General features: G+C 39.6%; 1 protein-coding gene across 1 annotated transcript; it reads right to left on the reverse strand.

Moving 5' to 3' along the window:
• Positions 1-10,762: 10,762 nt before the first annotated feature.
• LOC145739657 (uncharacterized) lies at positions 10,763-14,764 on the reverse strand. Its single transcript, XM_081994969.1, is given in 8 exon segments — positions 10,763-11,514; positions 11,517-12,170; positions 12,172-12,946; positions 13,033-13,195; positions 13,400-13,702; positions 13,843-13,958; positions 14,071-14,124; positions 14,440-14,764. Coding segments are annotated over 8 exon segments (2,505 nt in total). The 5' UTR covers positions 14,499-14,764; the 3' UTR covers positions 10,763-11,133.
• Between the last annotated feature and the right edge of the window lie 516 nt (positions 14,765-15,280).

A 15,280-nucleotide genomic window follows, 5' to 3' on the forward strand; every position in this document is an offset into this window, starting at 1 on the left:
TCCACCATTCCGTCTGACTGTGGGTGTAATGGAGTAGTTCTGGTTTTCCTAATTCCCAATCGGTCACACACTTCCGTGAATACTGCCGATTCGAAATTACGCCCTTGATCCGAATGCAGCTCCCTCGGTACTCCAAATCTGCAGAAGAAGTTGTCAACCAGAACTTCTGCTACAGTAGCGGCTTCCTGGTTTGGTATTGCGTACACTTCTGGCCATTTACTGAAGTAGTCCATTGCGACCAAGACATAGCGATTTCCGGAATTAGTTTTGGGAAAAGGTCCAGCTACATCAACGGCAATCCTCTCAAACGGAGCTCCGACATTATACTGCTTCATACATCATCGGCTCCGCGTTTTGGGACCCTTGCTACTGAAACAGTCTGCGCAACGCCGACACCAATCTTCTACATCTGAGCGGCTTTGTAGCCAGTAGAACCTTTCCCTAACTTTATTTAACGTTTTGTTGATGCCAAAGTGCCCTCCACCAATTCCACTATGGGCTTCTTTCAGTACGTCACTAACTCGGTTTCTTGGCAGAACTACCTGTAGTCGTTCTTCTTTCCCATCCGGACTTTCCCATTTTCTTTTTAGTAAATCTCCATCAATAATAAGGGACTCCCATAATGCCCAATATCCCTTTAATGTTGGAGACTTAGCGGAAATCTCCTCCCAATTTGGTCTTTCTCCACGCTCTTTCCAGTTAATTATCTGTCCTAAATCGGGGTCTTCTCGTTGATCGGCAGCCAAGTTTTCCCGATCCCATGCGATGTCATTTTTCAGAGCGTTCCTTCGACAAGGCTTTCCAAATTCAGCTATCTCCAGGCGTTTACAGTGATTGCAACCTTCCACACAAGGTCTTCGTGACACTGCGTCCGCGTTTCCGTGCAAACGTCCCTTTCTGTGTTCAATCTGGAAGTCATATTCTTGAAGTCTTTGCAACCATCGAGCTATTTGTCCTTCTGGATTTTTGAATTGAAATAGCCATTTCAGAGAGGCATGGTCCGTCCTTAGTCTGAATCGTTGTCCGTACAGGTATTTGTGAAACTGCTCGACTGTTTTCACTACGGCTAACAGCTCCTTCCTGGTTACGCAATAATTTCTCTCTGGCTTTGATAGTGATTTGCTGAAATAGGCGATCACTCGTTCTTCACCATCTTGGATTTGAGATAAAACTCCGCCTAAACCAATATTACTAGCATCTGCGTCCACAATAAACTCTTCCCCAGGTCGTGGAAAAGCCAAAACTGGTGGAGAACAAAGGGTTACTTTCAGTTCTTCCATGGCTTCCTGACATGTTGTAGTCCATTCGAAGGGCTGGTTATTCTCCGTCAATTTGTGTAGGGGTCTGGCTATATCAGCAAATCCACGAACAAACTTTCTGTAATAGGAACACAATCCCAGAAAACTTCTTAATTCGTGCTTGTCTTTCGGAACAGGCCAATTTTTTACAGCTTCAGTTTTCCTCGGGTCGGTTTTTACTCCTTTTGACGATATAACGTGTCCCAAGTATTCGACTTCTTCTTGGAAAAAGCTGCACTTCTTCGGATCTAATTTCAGGTTTGCCCCTCTGAACTTCTTGAAGATTTCTTCAACGTTTTGCAGGTGTTCTTCAAATGTTTTGCCCATAATAATGATGTCGTCTAAATAAACAAGACAGGTTTTCCAAGTCAATCCTCGTAGAACAGTTTCCATTAATCTTTCGAAGGTTGCCGGAGCATTGCAAAGTCCAAAAGGCATGACGTTAAAATGCCACAAGCCATTTCCAGTTGAGAAGGCAGTTTTCTCTTTGTCCCGTTGATCCATCTCCACTTGCCAGTATCCACTTTTTAGATCCAAGGTGGAAAACCATTTTGCGTTAGCCAGAGTGTCTATGGTGTCATCTATTCTGGGCAAGGGATAACTGTCTTTCTTAGTAACTTCATTTAGTCTTCTATAGTCCACGCAGAATCTTGTCGACCCATCTTTCTTAGTAACAAGTACCACAGGAGAACTCCAAGGGCTGGTGGATGGCTCAATGACGCTGCGATCCGCCATGTCCTGTATAAGATTTTCCACTTCTGCCTGCTTAGCCAATGGGAGTCGTCTGGGTCTTTGCTTAATGGGCAAATAATCCCCTGTTTCAATTTTATGCCTCACTAAATGAGTTCTTCCCAAATCCGTTTCATTTAAGGCGAACACGTCCTTGTAGTCGTGAAGCAAACGGTCAAAAGTCTGTTTTTCTTGATCAGTCAAAATTGAGCTCGTCTTTTTCATTAAGTGCACCAAACACTCAGGAAGGTCACTGTCGGGGTTTGGTTTTGTTTCGTGCGACTCCTTAGTCACCATAAGTACTGGTTCGGATTTGGCTATTATATCGCCCTTTTTTAATCTTTGACCACATTCTTTCAAATTGGCGACTTTTACGTATGCTTCGCCGTTTTTCTGTTGGACTAGGGTGCGGGCTACAAGAACTCCCTTCTTCACAGCATCATCTTCCTCTTCATAACTCGGTTCTATCAGCTGAAGTTTGCTCAATTCCGTTTTTCTATCCAAATTAACTTTAACGATGGTCTCTGATCTTGCAGGTAAGTTGACATCTTCTTGCAACGTGACTTTCCTCACACGCATATCTTGTTCGGGTGTCATCATAACAATCTCGTCCTGTCCAGTCTTGATCAGTCTATTCTCCAAATCCAGCTGGAACTTGTGTTGCTCCATAAGATCTAAGCCCATTAAGACGTCATCAGTTATGTTGGCCACAAAAACGGTATGGTTGAAGACATGCCGCCCAAGCTTCACTTCAGCTTCATGGATTCCCAGAACAGGCATTGACTCACCAGCGGCAGTTTCCAATATAAACTTTGTACCAGTGTCGCTAATCCTGCAGTGTTTCACTATGTCCGGCCTTACGATAGTATGGCAAGTACCGGTATCAACAACCATTTGGCAATCCCGGCCGCAAATCTTACCGGTCACTATTAAGCTGGTGTTTTCGTGCTGAAGACGGGCTACTTTAATTATGGTTGGTGGGGCTTGACAGTGTTGCGTAGCCAGCTTTTGCCCCGGAAAACTGGCTACTCTTCGTTTTCCTGGTTCTGACTTGACGCACTCGAGTATGTCCTCGTGATACCTGCTTGACCGCCTCAAACTCCAAAGCGTAGGCAAGAGCATCATGCAATGTTTGACATCTCGCTAATCGTATTGCTTGCTCTGTGTCACAATCTTTAAGACCTCGTACAAAAGCCCGTACTGCCATTCGCTCTCTAATGTCGTGAGAGGCCGTTGGATAAGCCAAACTAATCGAGCAATGTCGGCTTCATACTGTTGAAGTGTTTCCGTGCTTCTTTGGGTCCTACTAGACAACTGAGCTTCGTATACTTGTTCTAGGTGCTTATTTCCAAATCTCATCTCTAAATGTTGGATTAAGTCGTCGTAGTTTTTGTACTGGCTCTCGTCCAAAGTCTGCAAAACCTCCAGTGCTTCTTCTCGAAGTGACAAAACCAAGGCAGTGGCTTTGTCACTTGATGTCCAGTTGTTGGCCTCTGCGGCAGCCTCAAACTGTTTTTTGTAAACCTGCCATGAGGTCTTACCGTCGAAAACTGGTGGCTTAATATTTGAGCAGACACTAGAACTGGCGACTACGGTTGGCTTTGAAGACTTTTCCTGTAGTTTGTCAAATTCCTCTCGCAAGGTCCGAACGGTCTCCTCCATACCGCTTATCCTCTCATTTACCTTTTCTTCCAAAATTTCCATCCTGTTGTCCATTTCTCCTTTTATTTCATTTATTACTCGGTCTAATTTTTCTTCTTGTTGTTGAAACTGGTCTTTAATTTGGTCTTGGCTCACTTTCATTTCTTCGAACTTTTGGTCCTGACTTGCTTTTAACTCCTCGAACTGCTCTTGACTTATTTGGCTTGCTTTTAACTCCTCGAACTGCTCTTGACTTATTTGGCTTGCTTTTAACTCCTCGAACTGCTCTTGACTTATTTGGCTTGCTTTCATTTCTTCAAACTTTTGGTCTTGGCTTGCTTTCATTGCTTGAATCATCTCCATAAGTTGTTTCATTCCTTCATCCATTTTGGCGCTTTGTCGTCGTGTACTCACAGGCATTCAACACACCTTCTGCTTTTGTCGGTTTATTCTGTCTTCCTCTGGATCTCTTCTTCGATTCTCCAATCCCACTTCTGACACCAAATGTACCGTCGTACTCCTTAATGACACACTTCTTGTACAACACTGTATATTGTTTACAAACAATAAACTGACACTGACACTTAACCTCGTAATCTGACAACTTCGACTTCACTACAACCATCAACTCAACAACTCCCTAACTAGGCCTGGTTCAGCTGCTTATATAGGCTTCCATGGTTTCTAGAAAGTTCCCAAGTATTCATGAAATTGACTTTCTCTCTCACACTCATTAACCTATAACATAAATCTCTCTCTATATAAGCAACGGAGCCAGGATTTTCTAGAACACAGACAAAAGAATGTAGAACGTAAACAAAGCAACGTAACATACAGGGGTAACAACAAATAACTAAAGAAATCCTAACTAATTATCAAAAGTTCGCTTCGCAACAATATTTTAGTAGATAAAATATTTAATATGTTTGATGTCGGATATTGTTGAAAGAACTGAAGGAGTTCTTCTTCCAAATGTCTTTTTTGAGGTCCTTTATGCGTTTTATTTGCTGTGTAGCTTCCCGTACTACTTGTTGAACTTGCATGTGAAGAGGATCCACTACACTCGTCAAAAATTCATCCGAAGGTCCACATTCCTCTTCACCATTGGTTCTTCGGTATGTTAGATTGGCAATATTGAGACAATTGTATATGTCTAATCTAACTAGGTATGCACCTTTTTCTCCCGGCGAGCTCACAGTACTCACACTGTCGGGGAGATTCCTAGAGATACTTTGTGAGATTAAAGATGTAGCTGTTGGAGATTCCATAAAGTCGATTGTTTTCCACGTTTTCTTGGTAATTTAAGGATTCGGGAAAATTTGCAGTACCCGCTTGCCTAGGAACAAACCCCAGGAGGTAGACAAGGTCAGTGTGGAAGATCCACCAGAATAAACCACCGTTATATTTTGTTCCCATTGTTGCTCTAAGCATTGCTGCAGATTCGGTTCTAGTGACGTTTGGCAAAATGTCATGAAGTAGTCGTGCTCCTTTAAGAGATCTACGAACTTCGGAAATGAAATTGTGTATTCGTTGAATTTGTTGCTCCCCGCTAGTTTGATTTGCTTCTTTATTTTCTGGAGTAGTAGTAAGAAGGTCTTTAATGAGCGTTTGTCAGCTAAGTTGTTTTCGTTCTGCATGATTACTTGCGTTAATTCTAACCAGTGCAATATTAGGTAAAAAGGAAGTTGCTCCACTTGAATGGGCCAAAGAAGTTCCAGCAAATTCAGCAGACAGGAAATCTCGCATGGTGCCATCATTGAATTGGTTAGTTGAGGTGGTGAAACGTCTTCGCAATCGCTATAATCGCTATAAAATATTTAATCCTCGCGTGCGCTCCATAACTTTACAATTTCTCGACGCTTACTAATTTCTTCCCAAAAACATATTAAAGAATTATCATTATTGCACGTATCTACAGCACAAATATCGCAATTTAAGTGGCCTTTAGTATGTTCGTGAACCAACATTAAATTTACATCTTTAACATTGTAACGAAGTTACTAATTTTTTGTTAATATGTAGAATTACATTAAAGAAAACAATGCGCAGCCTCACACGCTTAAGGTACATTGCGTCTTCGCGACAGAATGGTGAACGCACCGCCGCGATCGATAAAGGTTCAGCGCGCAGCCGCGGTAGCGTAAACGAAGCAACATCGCGCCGTCGCGACTCGCGAGCTGGTAAACAGGTAATGCGCCGCGGGCTACATTGATCAGTTCACCCCGGAGTTCTCCCGGAGGTGGTTATCGAACCGAACCAACCGACGCTGCAGTCAGTTCTTTCCGGACCATCGAAACCGACCGACGCTTCAGCCAGCTGAACCGTAAATTTTTTTGTTGATGCTGGTGGCAAGCTTTGAAGGTGTAGGTATTTCGGAATCGTTTCCTTCGGACCGCCAGTACAGGATGTTATAACACTGCTGGTTAACTTCGAGGGCCACGACTCCGAAAACCTCTCGGCGATTTGAGTTGTTTCCTCTGGACTGCTAGTACCGGATGTTATAACACTGCTGGTCAACTCCGGAGGCTACAATCTCACTATCGCCTAGGTATTTCCGAACCGTTTCCTTCGGACCGCCGGTACTGGATGTTATAACACTGCCGGTTAACTTCGAAGGCTACGGCTCCGAAATCCTGTAACCAGACCTGAATTCACCCAGGTCTTTCCGAACTGATTTCTTCGGACTGTCAGCTCCGGCCGTTTTAGCCCCCAACTGGTCAACTCCGAGGGCTGACCGTTTGAAAGCTGTTACTGATTCTCTGACCCCGTCTGTACCCCCAGAGCACAGTTTTCATACCATCCGAATCTGTCATGCATACCGTAACCGTCTGTTTACCGTTTCGAAACCGTCCTAGTTCTCCGTACCGTTCCCCGTTCTGAACACTAGGTTGTGTTGTCCGCTTGTTTTCCGTTTCAAAGTTACCGTATTAATTTAGTTGGGATCTCCAGGTCCGACTGTACCGTTTATTGATTTGAACACGAGGCTGTGTGTTCTCCGTTTGTTTGGTTCTGATAGAGTTTTTAAGTAAGTTAGGATATGAATGATTGTTATTTTTCATGGTTAACACGACTTGTTTAGTTTTGCTGACAACCCTGTGTTTCCTTATTTCTGTCCCACTCCCTTCATCCATTCACAGATAAACGTGAACTCTGTCTTCGACTGTGTAAAAGCTCCCCAGGTATACGAAGCGAGTTCCTTAGTTAGTTCCTCAGTTCCTTAGTAGTTCCTTAGTTCCGTAGTAGCTTCTTCAAATAAAACTAAGGTGGCGCCCGAGTTTCAAAGCACCTACCCCTAGGTGTGGCAAAAACCGTACCAGGACCGGTACGTAAAGGCCGTTACAACATTGTATGCCACTTTTTCCCAAAACGTATTACTTAATATACGGTAACACTGAATCATTATAGTTCCATTCAGTGGCGGATACGTTAATGCAAGTGGCCCTGGCATTAGTGTTTGGCGGCCCTGTCATTGATTTTGTCTTAAACAATTTTTTCAATGTTCTGCGCAAAAAGCTTTGAATTATTATAATAATCAGTAAATACCAGGTGTCCAAGAGCACCCTAGACATAGGAGATTAACATGGGAAAACGGTTTTGATTTTTTTGCGCCTGTACGGCTGATTTGATTGAAAACTCGTATTAATGAAAGTTGTAGTACCTATCAGGGACTAGTTTTCTGTATTTTTTTCAGATCTCTAACTTGAGCCCTGTGGGATTGCATGGGGGCAATCGATTGTTTTCTCGTAATTTATAAAATATGAACTTGTGGACTGTATCAACTTTATTGTTTGGAAGATAACAAAAACATTAGTAGTAAGTTACAAAATGGAGCACCACGTTTTGTTTACAAGTTAATTTCGAAAGGCAAAATCGTTCTCACTGATAAAAATAGATCGGTTCGCGAGTCGCGGACGGCCAGACGCTTCGTCAGATTTACAATATTGTCAGTGTTGCCACGTAGGGCTCATTTTATTAGATTCTGACCTCAACATGCCGGCCCCCTTGAAAAGGCGAAGATCACTTTTCAAAACATTGCACAACCCGGGCAACGGACACAATTTTACAACAGGTCTTTTCACTTGTCCACTTGCTGTTTTCACCGTAGCTACTCGAGCAGCACCATCTGGACCAGTATGTACTGCAGTGACTCGATCAAGTGACCATTTTAGAGGAGGGATGTTGTCTTCTTTGACAAATACCATCTGTCCTGGATTTAACGATGAACTAGAGGCTTTCCACTTCGTCCGTGACTGCAATTCTGCAAGATAATCCTTGTGCCAACGACGCCAAAATTGTTGCACTAGCTGTTGAATCCTAGCATATATCTTCAATCTATTGGGAGGAGTATCTTCAAGATATCGTTGTGGTAGTGACGTCAGCTTTCGCCCGATCAAAAAGTGTGATGGGGTAAGAGGGTCAAGATCATCAGGATGGTCAGTTAAGGAAGTAAGAGGACGGGAGTTTAGTATAGCCTCTACTTGAACTAATATGGTATACAATTGTTCGTAAGTTAAGTGAGCGCTACCAACCACCCTTCGCAAGTGATATTTGCAAGATTTGACACCCGCTTCCCATAATCCGCCGAAGTGGGGAGCTCTTGGAGGTATAAAGTGCCACTGTATGTTTTGACAATTAAGATATTCTCTAATAGGGGAATCATTTAAAGACGTAAATATATCACGCAGTTCAGACAGCTCATTCGAGGCACCTACAAAATTTGTGCCATTGTCTGAATATATATCAGCAGGTAATCCACGTCTAGATGTAAATCTTTTCAAGCAATTTAAAAAAGCTTCTGATGATAAGTCAGTGGCTAACTCCAAATGTATTGCCTTTGTGGCAAAACAAATAAAAATACACATGTATGCTTTGATAAGAGTACGAGATCGAATTTTGTCTGTTTTGATAAAGTATGGACCAGCAAAATCTAGTCCAACTTTGTAAAATGGAAGAGAGGAACAAACTCTTTCTGACGGCAAATCCGCCATTTTTGGAACATATGAGGAAGGATTTATTTTGAAACAAGTTACACAATTTCTGATAACTGCTCTTACTGAACTAATTCCTCGGACAATCCAAAATTTATCCCTCAGACTAGTCAATACTACTCGAGGTGAAGCATGAAGTAATCGAATGTGTTCGAATTGTATTAATATCTTGTTAAATTACTAGAATTTGATAATAATAAAGGATGTTTCTGTGAATATTCCAACTTTGAATGTCTTAAGCGACCTCCCACTCTGAGTAAACCATCATCCAAAAATGGGTCTAATGAAAGTATTTTACTCTTTGAATGCAATGGTAAGCCTTTCATTAAACTAGATATTTCCTTTGGAAAATCGATACGCTGAGACAAACGAATAAGAACCCTTTCAGCATTATTAAGTTCTAAAGTAGTTAGAATACCATTAGAACGAGAGTTTATATTTTTACAGTTGTTTAAAAACCTAATGCAATAAGCAGTCACTCTTTTTAGACGAGTATAAGAAGAATATTTATTTATTAAATCAAATTCGTATACATTTTCGAAAAATGACAATGATTTGATTTGTTTTAAATCAGGTATGTTTTCGGATTTAATATTTAGTCCTTTAGGCCATTGATTTGGTTCTTTCAGAAGCCAGTCAGGTCCAGACCACCACATTTTATTGTTTTCTAACTCTTTGGGAGATAAACTCTTGAAATTATGTCTGCGGGATTCTCCACAGATCTGACGTGTTTCCAACTAGAGACATCACTTTTATTTTGAATTAAAGATATTCGGTTGGCTACAAATGTTTTTAAACTAGCTGGTTGAGAAGACAACCAAGATAGAACTATGGAGGAATCTGTCCAATAATAGACGTGCTCTATATTCAAATTTAAACAATTTTTAATTTTATCAACAAGATTCACTAAAAGAACAGCGCCACACAACTCTAGTCTTGGTAGAGTAATTGTTTTTAGGGGAGCTACCCGAGATCTGGAACATAATAGATGTGAACAGTATTCACCGTCAAAATTTTGTGAAACGATATAAACACATGCACCATATGCCATATTTGACGCATCCGAAAAGCAGTGCAACCAAATTTTTTGAGTATTAATACTTAAAACATGTCTTGGAATTTTAATTAAATTGATGTCTAATAACTGTTTATAAAATTTCTTGAAATAAATAAAAATACTTAATGGAACAGTTTCGTCCCAGCCCAATTTTTCTTTCCACAATTCTTGAAGCAACATTTTAGCCCTAACTACTACTGGCCCCATGAGACCTAAAGGGTCAAAAATTTGAGCGACGACAGACAAAATATATCTTTTTCGACGACTTACTTTGAAAGTACCTCATGTACGCTTCCATTTAGAAGCAGAAAGGGGTTATTTGCCGCGCGCGAGCAGAAAGAGAGATTTTCTGCTCTAGAGCGTTTTCGCTTTCTACTAACAATCTACTCACCAACTTTTTCGGCGTTTCCATAACAACGCTTGACATACCTGTTTGAAATATACACATTCCGTCAAAGTGATTTATCGGTAACAATGAGTTCAAGCGATGTGAGTTATCCTTCTACTCCACCCCACATTCGAGAAAGTGCAAGGAATGTAACTTTAAATTTACTTCCACAAAATCCAAAACCCGTTACGAGAAGGAGTATTCAGTTTTTATTAAGTGGTGTTTAGCAAATAAAGCGGGGTCGTCATATTCAGAGAATATAGTGCTCACATATCTTGCTGAAATTGGAAAATCAAAGAAGTCTTCAACATTATGGTCTATTTACTCTATGCTTCGAACAACCCTTTTAATTAAACATGATATCGCTTGCTGAGAACCATAGTGGCGAAAGTGGAAATGAGTCGTTTTGAGATAATTGCTTGTAAAGTTTTGCTCATAGTTGGAAAAGGCGTAGTAGGTTTTAGATTGGAATTTTCAAAACAAAAGTGGTTTGGTAAAACTTCTTTTGTTGTACTCTAAGTATGTATACCTATGTACAAGTAAAAAAGTGAATAGGTCAAATGTTAGTATGTTTTTTCGCCGTTGTGGCACAAATATTGAGTAGTTTTTGCCGCAAATTTCAATTCAACAATGACAAGTAGGGAACAAAAAATAAATAAAATTATAATAATATTATTGGTTTAATACGCAAGAAAAAAGTTTATTGAGCAACAGTCAGTTTCTTATAAAACTAATGAGCAAAGTTTAGATTAATAACACAGCACACTTTCTCTGATGTATGGATTAAAAAAATAGAATAGTAGGTACATACCCACTACATAGAGCCCCACCAAGCCTTTTAGTTTTTCTCGTGGTTCAAATTTTCAAAAAAAGGTGCATGAACTCGGGGATGGACCTGTTTTTAACAAGAGACTGGAGGTCGTCGAATTTTTTTTTCCCAATGGGAATACTTTGAGAATAAGCGGGGCAATAATTTAAAACCATTTAAGTTTTTCAAAGTCGATTTTCTTGTCTTCGTGACATTGCTGACTATCACACATCGAAACTCTGGGTCGCTGTAAGCAGTTTTAAAAAAAATCGATCCAAGTGGTGTTTATCAAAGCGAATAATAGAAATATCGTTGAAGTTAAATTTCTCGCCACTTGAGTCGCGGTTAAATTCGTTGTTTGCAATGCCCTGATGCAAACTTTTGAGGTCATAAAAATCACCGTGCGCCAGTTCATTGACAACAAACCTGGCACCTGTTTTTTTTGCGTTGTTAATAACGGTTGCATATTGGGAGGGAACGTAGATAGGTCCATTTTTAAGAGCTTTCTTGATTGCCTTTTCTATGATAGAATGACTTGCATCCCCTTCATTTTGTCCATGTCCGACTACAAGGAATTTGTGGGTAATGCTGTTGATATTAAATTGGCAACAGCATACAAGAAAGCGGAAATAATGAACTTATTTTTTCCTTGCCCTCCACAGTTGTCAGAATATAATACAATATTCAGTTTTTGAGAGTCAGCAGCTGCCGAGACTTTTCGCAGATAATCCAAAAGGCAAGTGCCGATTTCATTGGAACCGCGTTTTCCCTCTCCTTCGTGCCAGAAGTAGCACTGAACTGGTCCCAAGCCCTTATTTTCAAGTTGACAAACCGTAAAGTTATATGAATTCAAACGTGATTTGTAGTAAAAGGAGTTGACGTCACCTCGTGGAGTTGGTAAGGCAGCCTGCAAATCAAAGCAGGCAACTTTATAATCATCGCTGATCAATGTTTTATCTAATTTTTTTTCCTCCCTGGAAAGTTCTTTTTCTTGCATGTGAGTTTTGTAACTCTCATCTAATGCTGTTTTTTCTTCCGGGTTTGAATTTTTAAATGTTTCGCACGTTTGGCATTGGTCTTTTTTAGGTGAGTGAAATGACATATTAAATTCAAAGAGAAAAATATGGCGGTACATAGAATATTTTCCAGAAGGAGTGCCACTAGCTCTGCACATTTCAACGTAATCCCTGTACAGATCAGAAAGATTTTTTCCTCCAGCAATGAATTTTCTCTGAGTGTTAGCTCTAGTATAATGACTTTCAAACCGCTGGAATTGAAGCCAGATGCTCCCTCATGCCATTTGTTATTTCCTGCGACAGTTTATTACTGGGTTTAATTCCACGTTTCTCCCCTTCTAGAAATCCGCCGTCATTCTTTGCCTTTACAGTTCTTATAAACCTTTCAGAAACGCCCAAAGTACTTCTAAAAAATTTAAAGCAAACGGAAACCTGTTTATCATTTTTTCTGAAAAAATATGAGTAATTGAGGGTACGGTTTTTTTGTCGATTCAGTATCACGCGGCGAGATAATGGCTGTATACTCTGCATGTGTCCTAAAACGTAGTTTCTCTGAGCTTGCAAATCTCCCAACACCCAAAATTTTTTAAACAAAATTTGTCTTTCTTCTTCAGAAAATTTAGCAAGGCATTTAAATCGACATGTTTCAGCGTTGCATGGTTTAAGCATTTTCTTGGCCTTCTGCAATTTTCCATTGTTTAGTGAGTAGTATTCTTGACCTGAATTTCGAAGCTTCTTAGCCAAAGTTTTTTTCCATTCACCTTGATTTCTCTTCCTTTTCTTTGAGTTTAACGTTACCTCGTCCGGTACGGTAGATTCATCGCTTGATGAGCTCTTATCAATAAGACAATCTTCAGTAACGCCAAACGTGGGATCAGCAATATCGTCATCCGTTGGATCTGCTGTACTGTTTCTGCTTGAAGAAGAGGAACTGCTTTCAGAGCTTGTGCTACAAGATGAGCTGCTTGAAGAGGATGAGGAATCATGAGAATCAAGCGGTCGATCATCTTCACAAGTTTCACTTCTAAAAAAACCAAATATTTAAATAGAATATCAAATACTAACTCAATGAGTCAGGCTTTTGAAATGACATTTTAAGAAATACACTCACCATCTCCAGCAGAGTTATTATCAATTAGAGGTGTGAGTGTTTCTTCATAATGTTTGTCAGATAGGGGAATAACTGATTCAGGTTTAACGAGAGCAACGTGAGACGTCATACTCTCTATACAACTATTCTCCGTTTGGCAAAAAATATTTTCCTTGTTTTCTAAAACATAATAATAAAAAATAAATAATACTACTTATAATATTTATATTTTCGAGAATCATCAATCGATTTATACCTGTTTAAAATCAATACTTGCCAAACAATATGATGAAAAGCTGACGTTAAATATTTATAAAAGAAGTAAAAATAAACGTGATCTTATAAGAGTCAGCTTTATGACATAACATTTGGAGACATACTCACCAGGATAAATATTTATAGGTTTAGTTTTGGGTGGTTCGTCATAAAACTTGCTAATGGTAAAACTAATTGTGCCACTATCGGTTGGGCTTTGTTGAGTTTCAGAAGTGTTTTCTACTTCTTTGCGCTGGTCACATTCATCGGGATTATTTTGATGGGTACTATTAATTTCTAACTGGGGAATGATCGATAGGGGTGCAACCTCAGAGTGTGCAACATAGTTAGGAGATTTGGCAAGTGTAGAAATCACATTAAGTTCTTCTTCAACACCTGGAAATTTTGCCACCTCGTAGTTGAAATCAGTACCTGCAACAATGAACATTAAACAACTCAAGAAAGCTAATGATAAAAGGTTATTCCAAAGATTAATAATAAATAATAATATCCCTGATATTAATATCATGAAGTTAAGGGTTAAATATTTGGATACAAATAGAATAACTCACCAACTTCATTGTGACTGGATTGAGTAGCTGGTGATACTACTTTTTGATCATTGATATCAAAAGACTGAATTTTGTTTTGCCCAGTATCCGTTGTCCTGTAAGCAAAAGACCTGACTCTAAAAAAATAACTCCTATTAGGAGACATCTAAACAATATTTGCAACTAGCTGAATAATAACATTATGAAATAGAAAGGACGGTGATTGGAAAATAAGTCAACAAAACCTACCTGCTAATACCTAAGGCAGCAAATATTTTCTGTGAGCGTTCATTCATGTTCCTGCTGCAAAACAAAAAAAAAACATGTCACACGATGTTATTAGAGTTAAGGTACCATGTGCGATGTGCGTCGAATCAACAAAACAAAAAATGTTTCAAATATTATTCGTTTTCAGAGCAATAATGGCGAATAATATTACCGTCATTAATGCAGCATTTATAAACCAAATCTTAGAATAATAAAGACGAAAAAGTACATTCGTTAAATGTGAAATACGTATTGTTAAAGTAATTTACATCAGTGTCGGCGAAAAAGTCACTTTCGCCAATACAGTGCAAATAACAAAAAGGAAAAAATTATTAAGTCCGAGTAACTTACCTTTCGTCCGTAGTTTTTGATATTACGCCTTTGAATTTCACACAACAACGACGAATCATGCGTTTCGCCACTTCTCAGTAAAAAACTGCTGACGTATCACTTTAACTCTTGGCATAACACTGAATTCGCCACTAACGCGCGTAATTGGTTGAACATTATCGGCACGGCCATAACGACCGATGCTGTCCTCTGGTGAGTACGTAAAAAGTTATCGTTTCGCCAATATTGTACTTAAAAGAGGGCGTAACATAAAATACTTTGGCGCCATTAGTTTATTTTTGGAATTTTTGCAGTTTCGCCACTATGGTACTCAGCAAGCGATATAGACATTAGTAAATATACCAAAGTGATTGCCTTTTTAAAGAGGCAGTCGGTAGGCTATAAAGCCAAAAAGTCGGAAATTTTCAAACGTGAGGAAATTAATAAGTTTCTGTTAGAAGCTCCTGATGACCGATATTTAATGATCAAGGTAATATGCTCAACACTGTATACCCGTTACTTTACAAAACGCCATTTTAATTATTTTTAGGTTGCTTTAATATTCGGGATCTCCGGTGCATGCAGACGCGACGAATTAACAAAAATGTAATTGATGACATAGAAGACAGGAATCAGTTCTCATAATAAAAATACCAAACACAAAAAACCAATATCTCACGTACATTTATTGTCTCAAATGGTGGAGTTGAGAACACTAACTATATTTCATTCTACCGTAAATATGTTGAATTGCGCCCTCCAAATACACCAACCAGACGATTTTTCTTACGATACAAGAATGGAATATGTAACAAGCAAGTGGTTGGAATGAACATTTTTGCAAACATGCCAAAACAGATAG

The sequence above is a fragment of the Ips typographus genome, unplaced genomic scaffold (genome assembly GCF_016097725.1).
Source record: "Ips typographus isolate SLU unplaced genomic scaffold, UJ_Ityp_2.0 IpsContig34, whole genome shotgun sequence".
Classification (NCBI taxonomy): domain Eukaryota; kingdom Metazoa; phylum Arthropoda; class Insecta; order Coleoptera; family Curculionidae; genus Ips; species Ips typographus.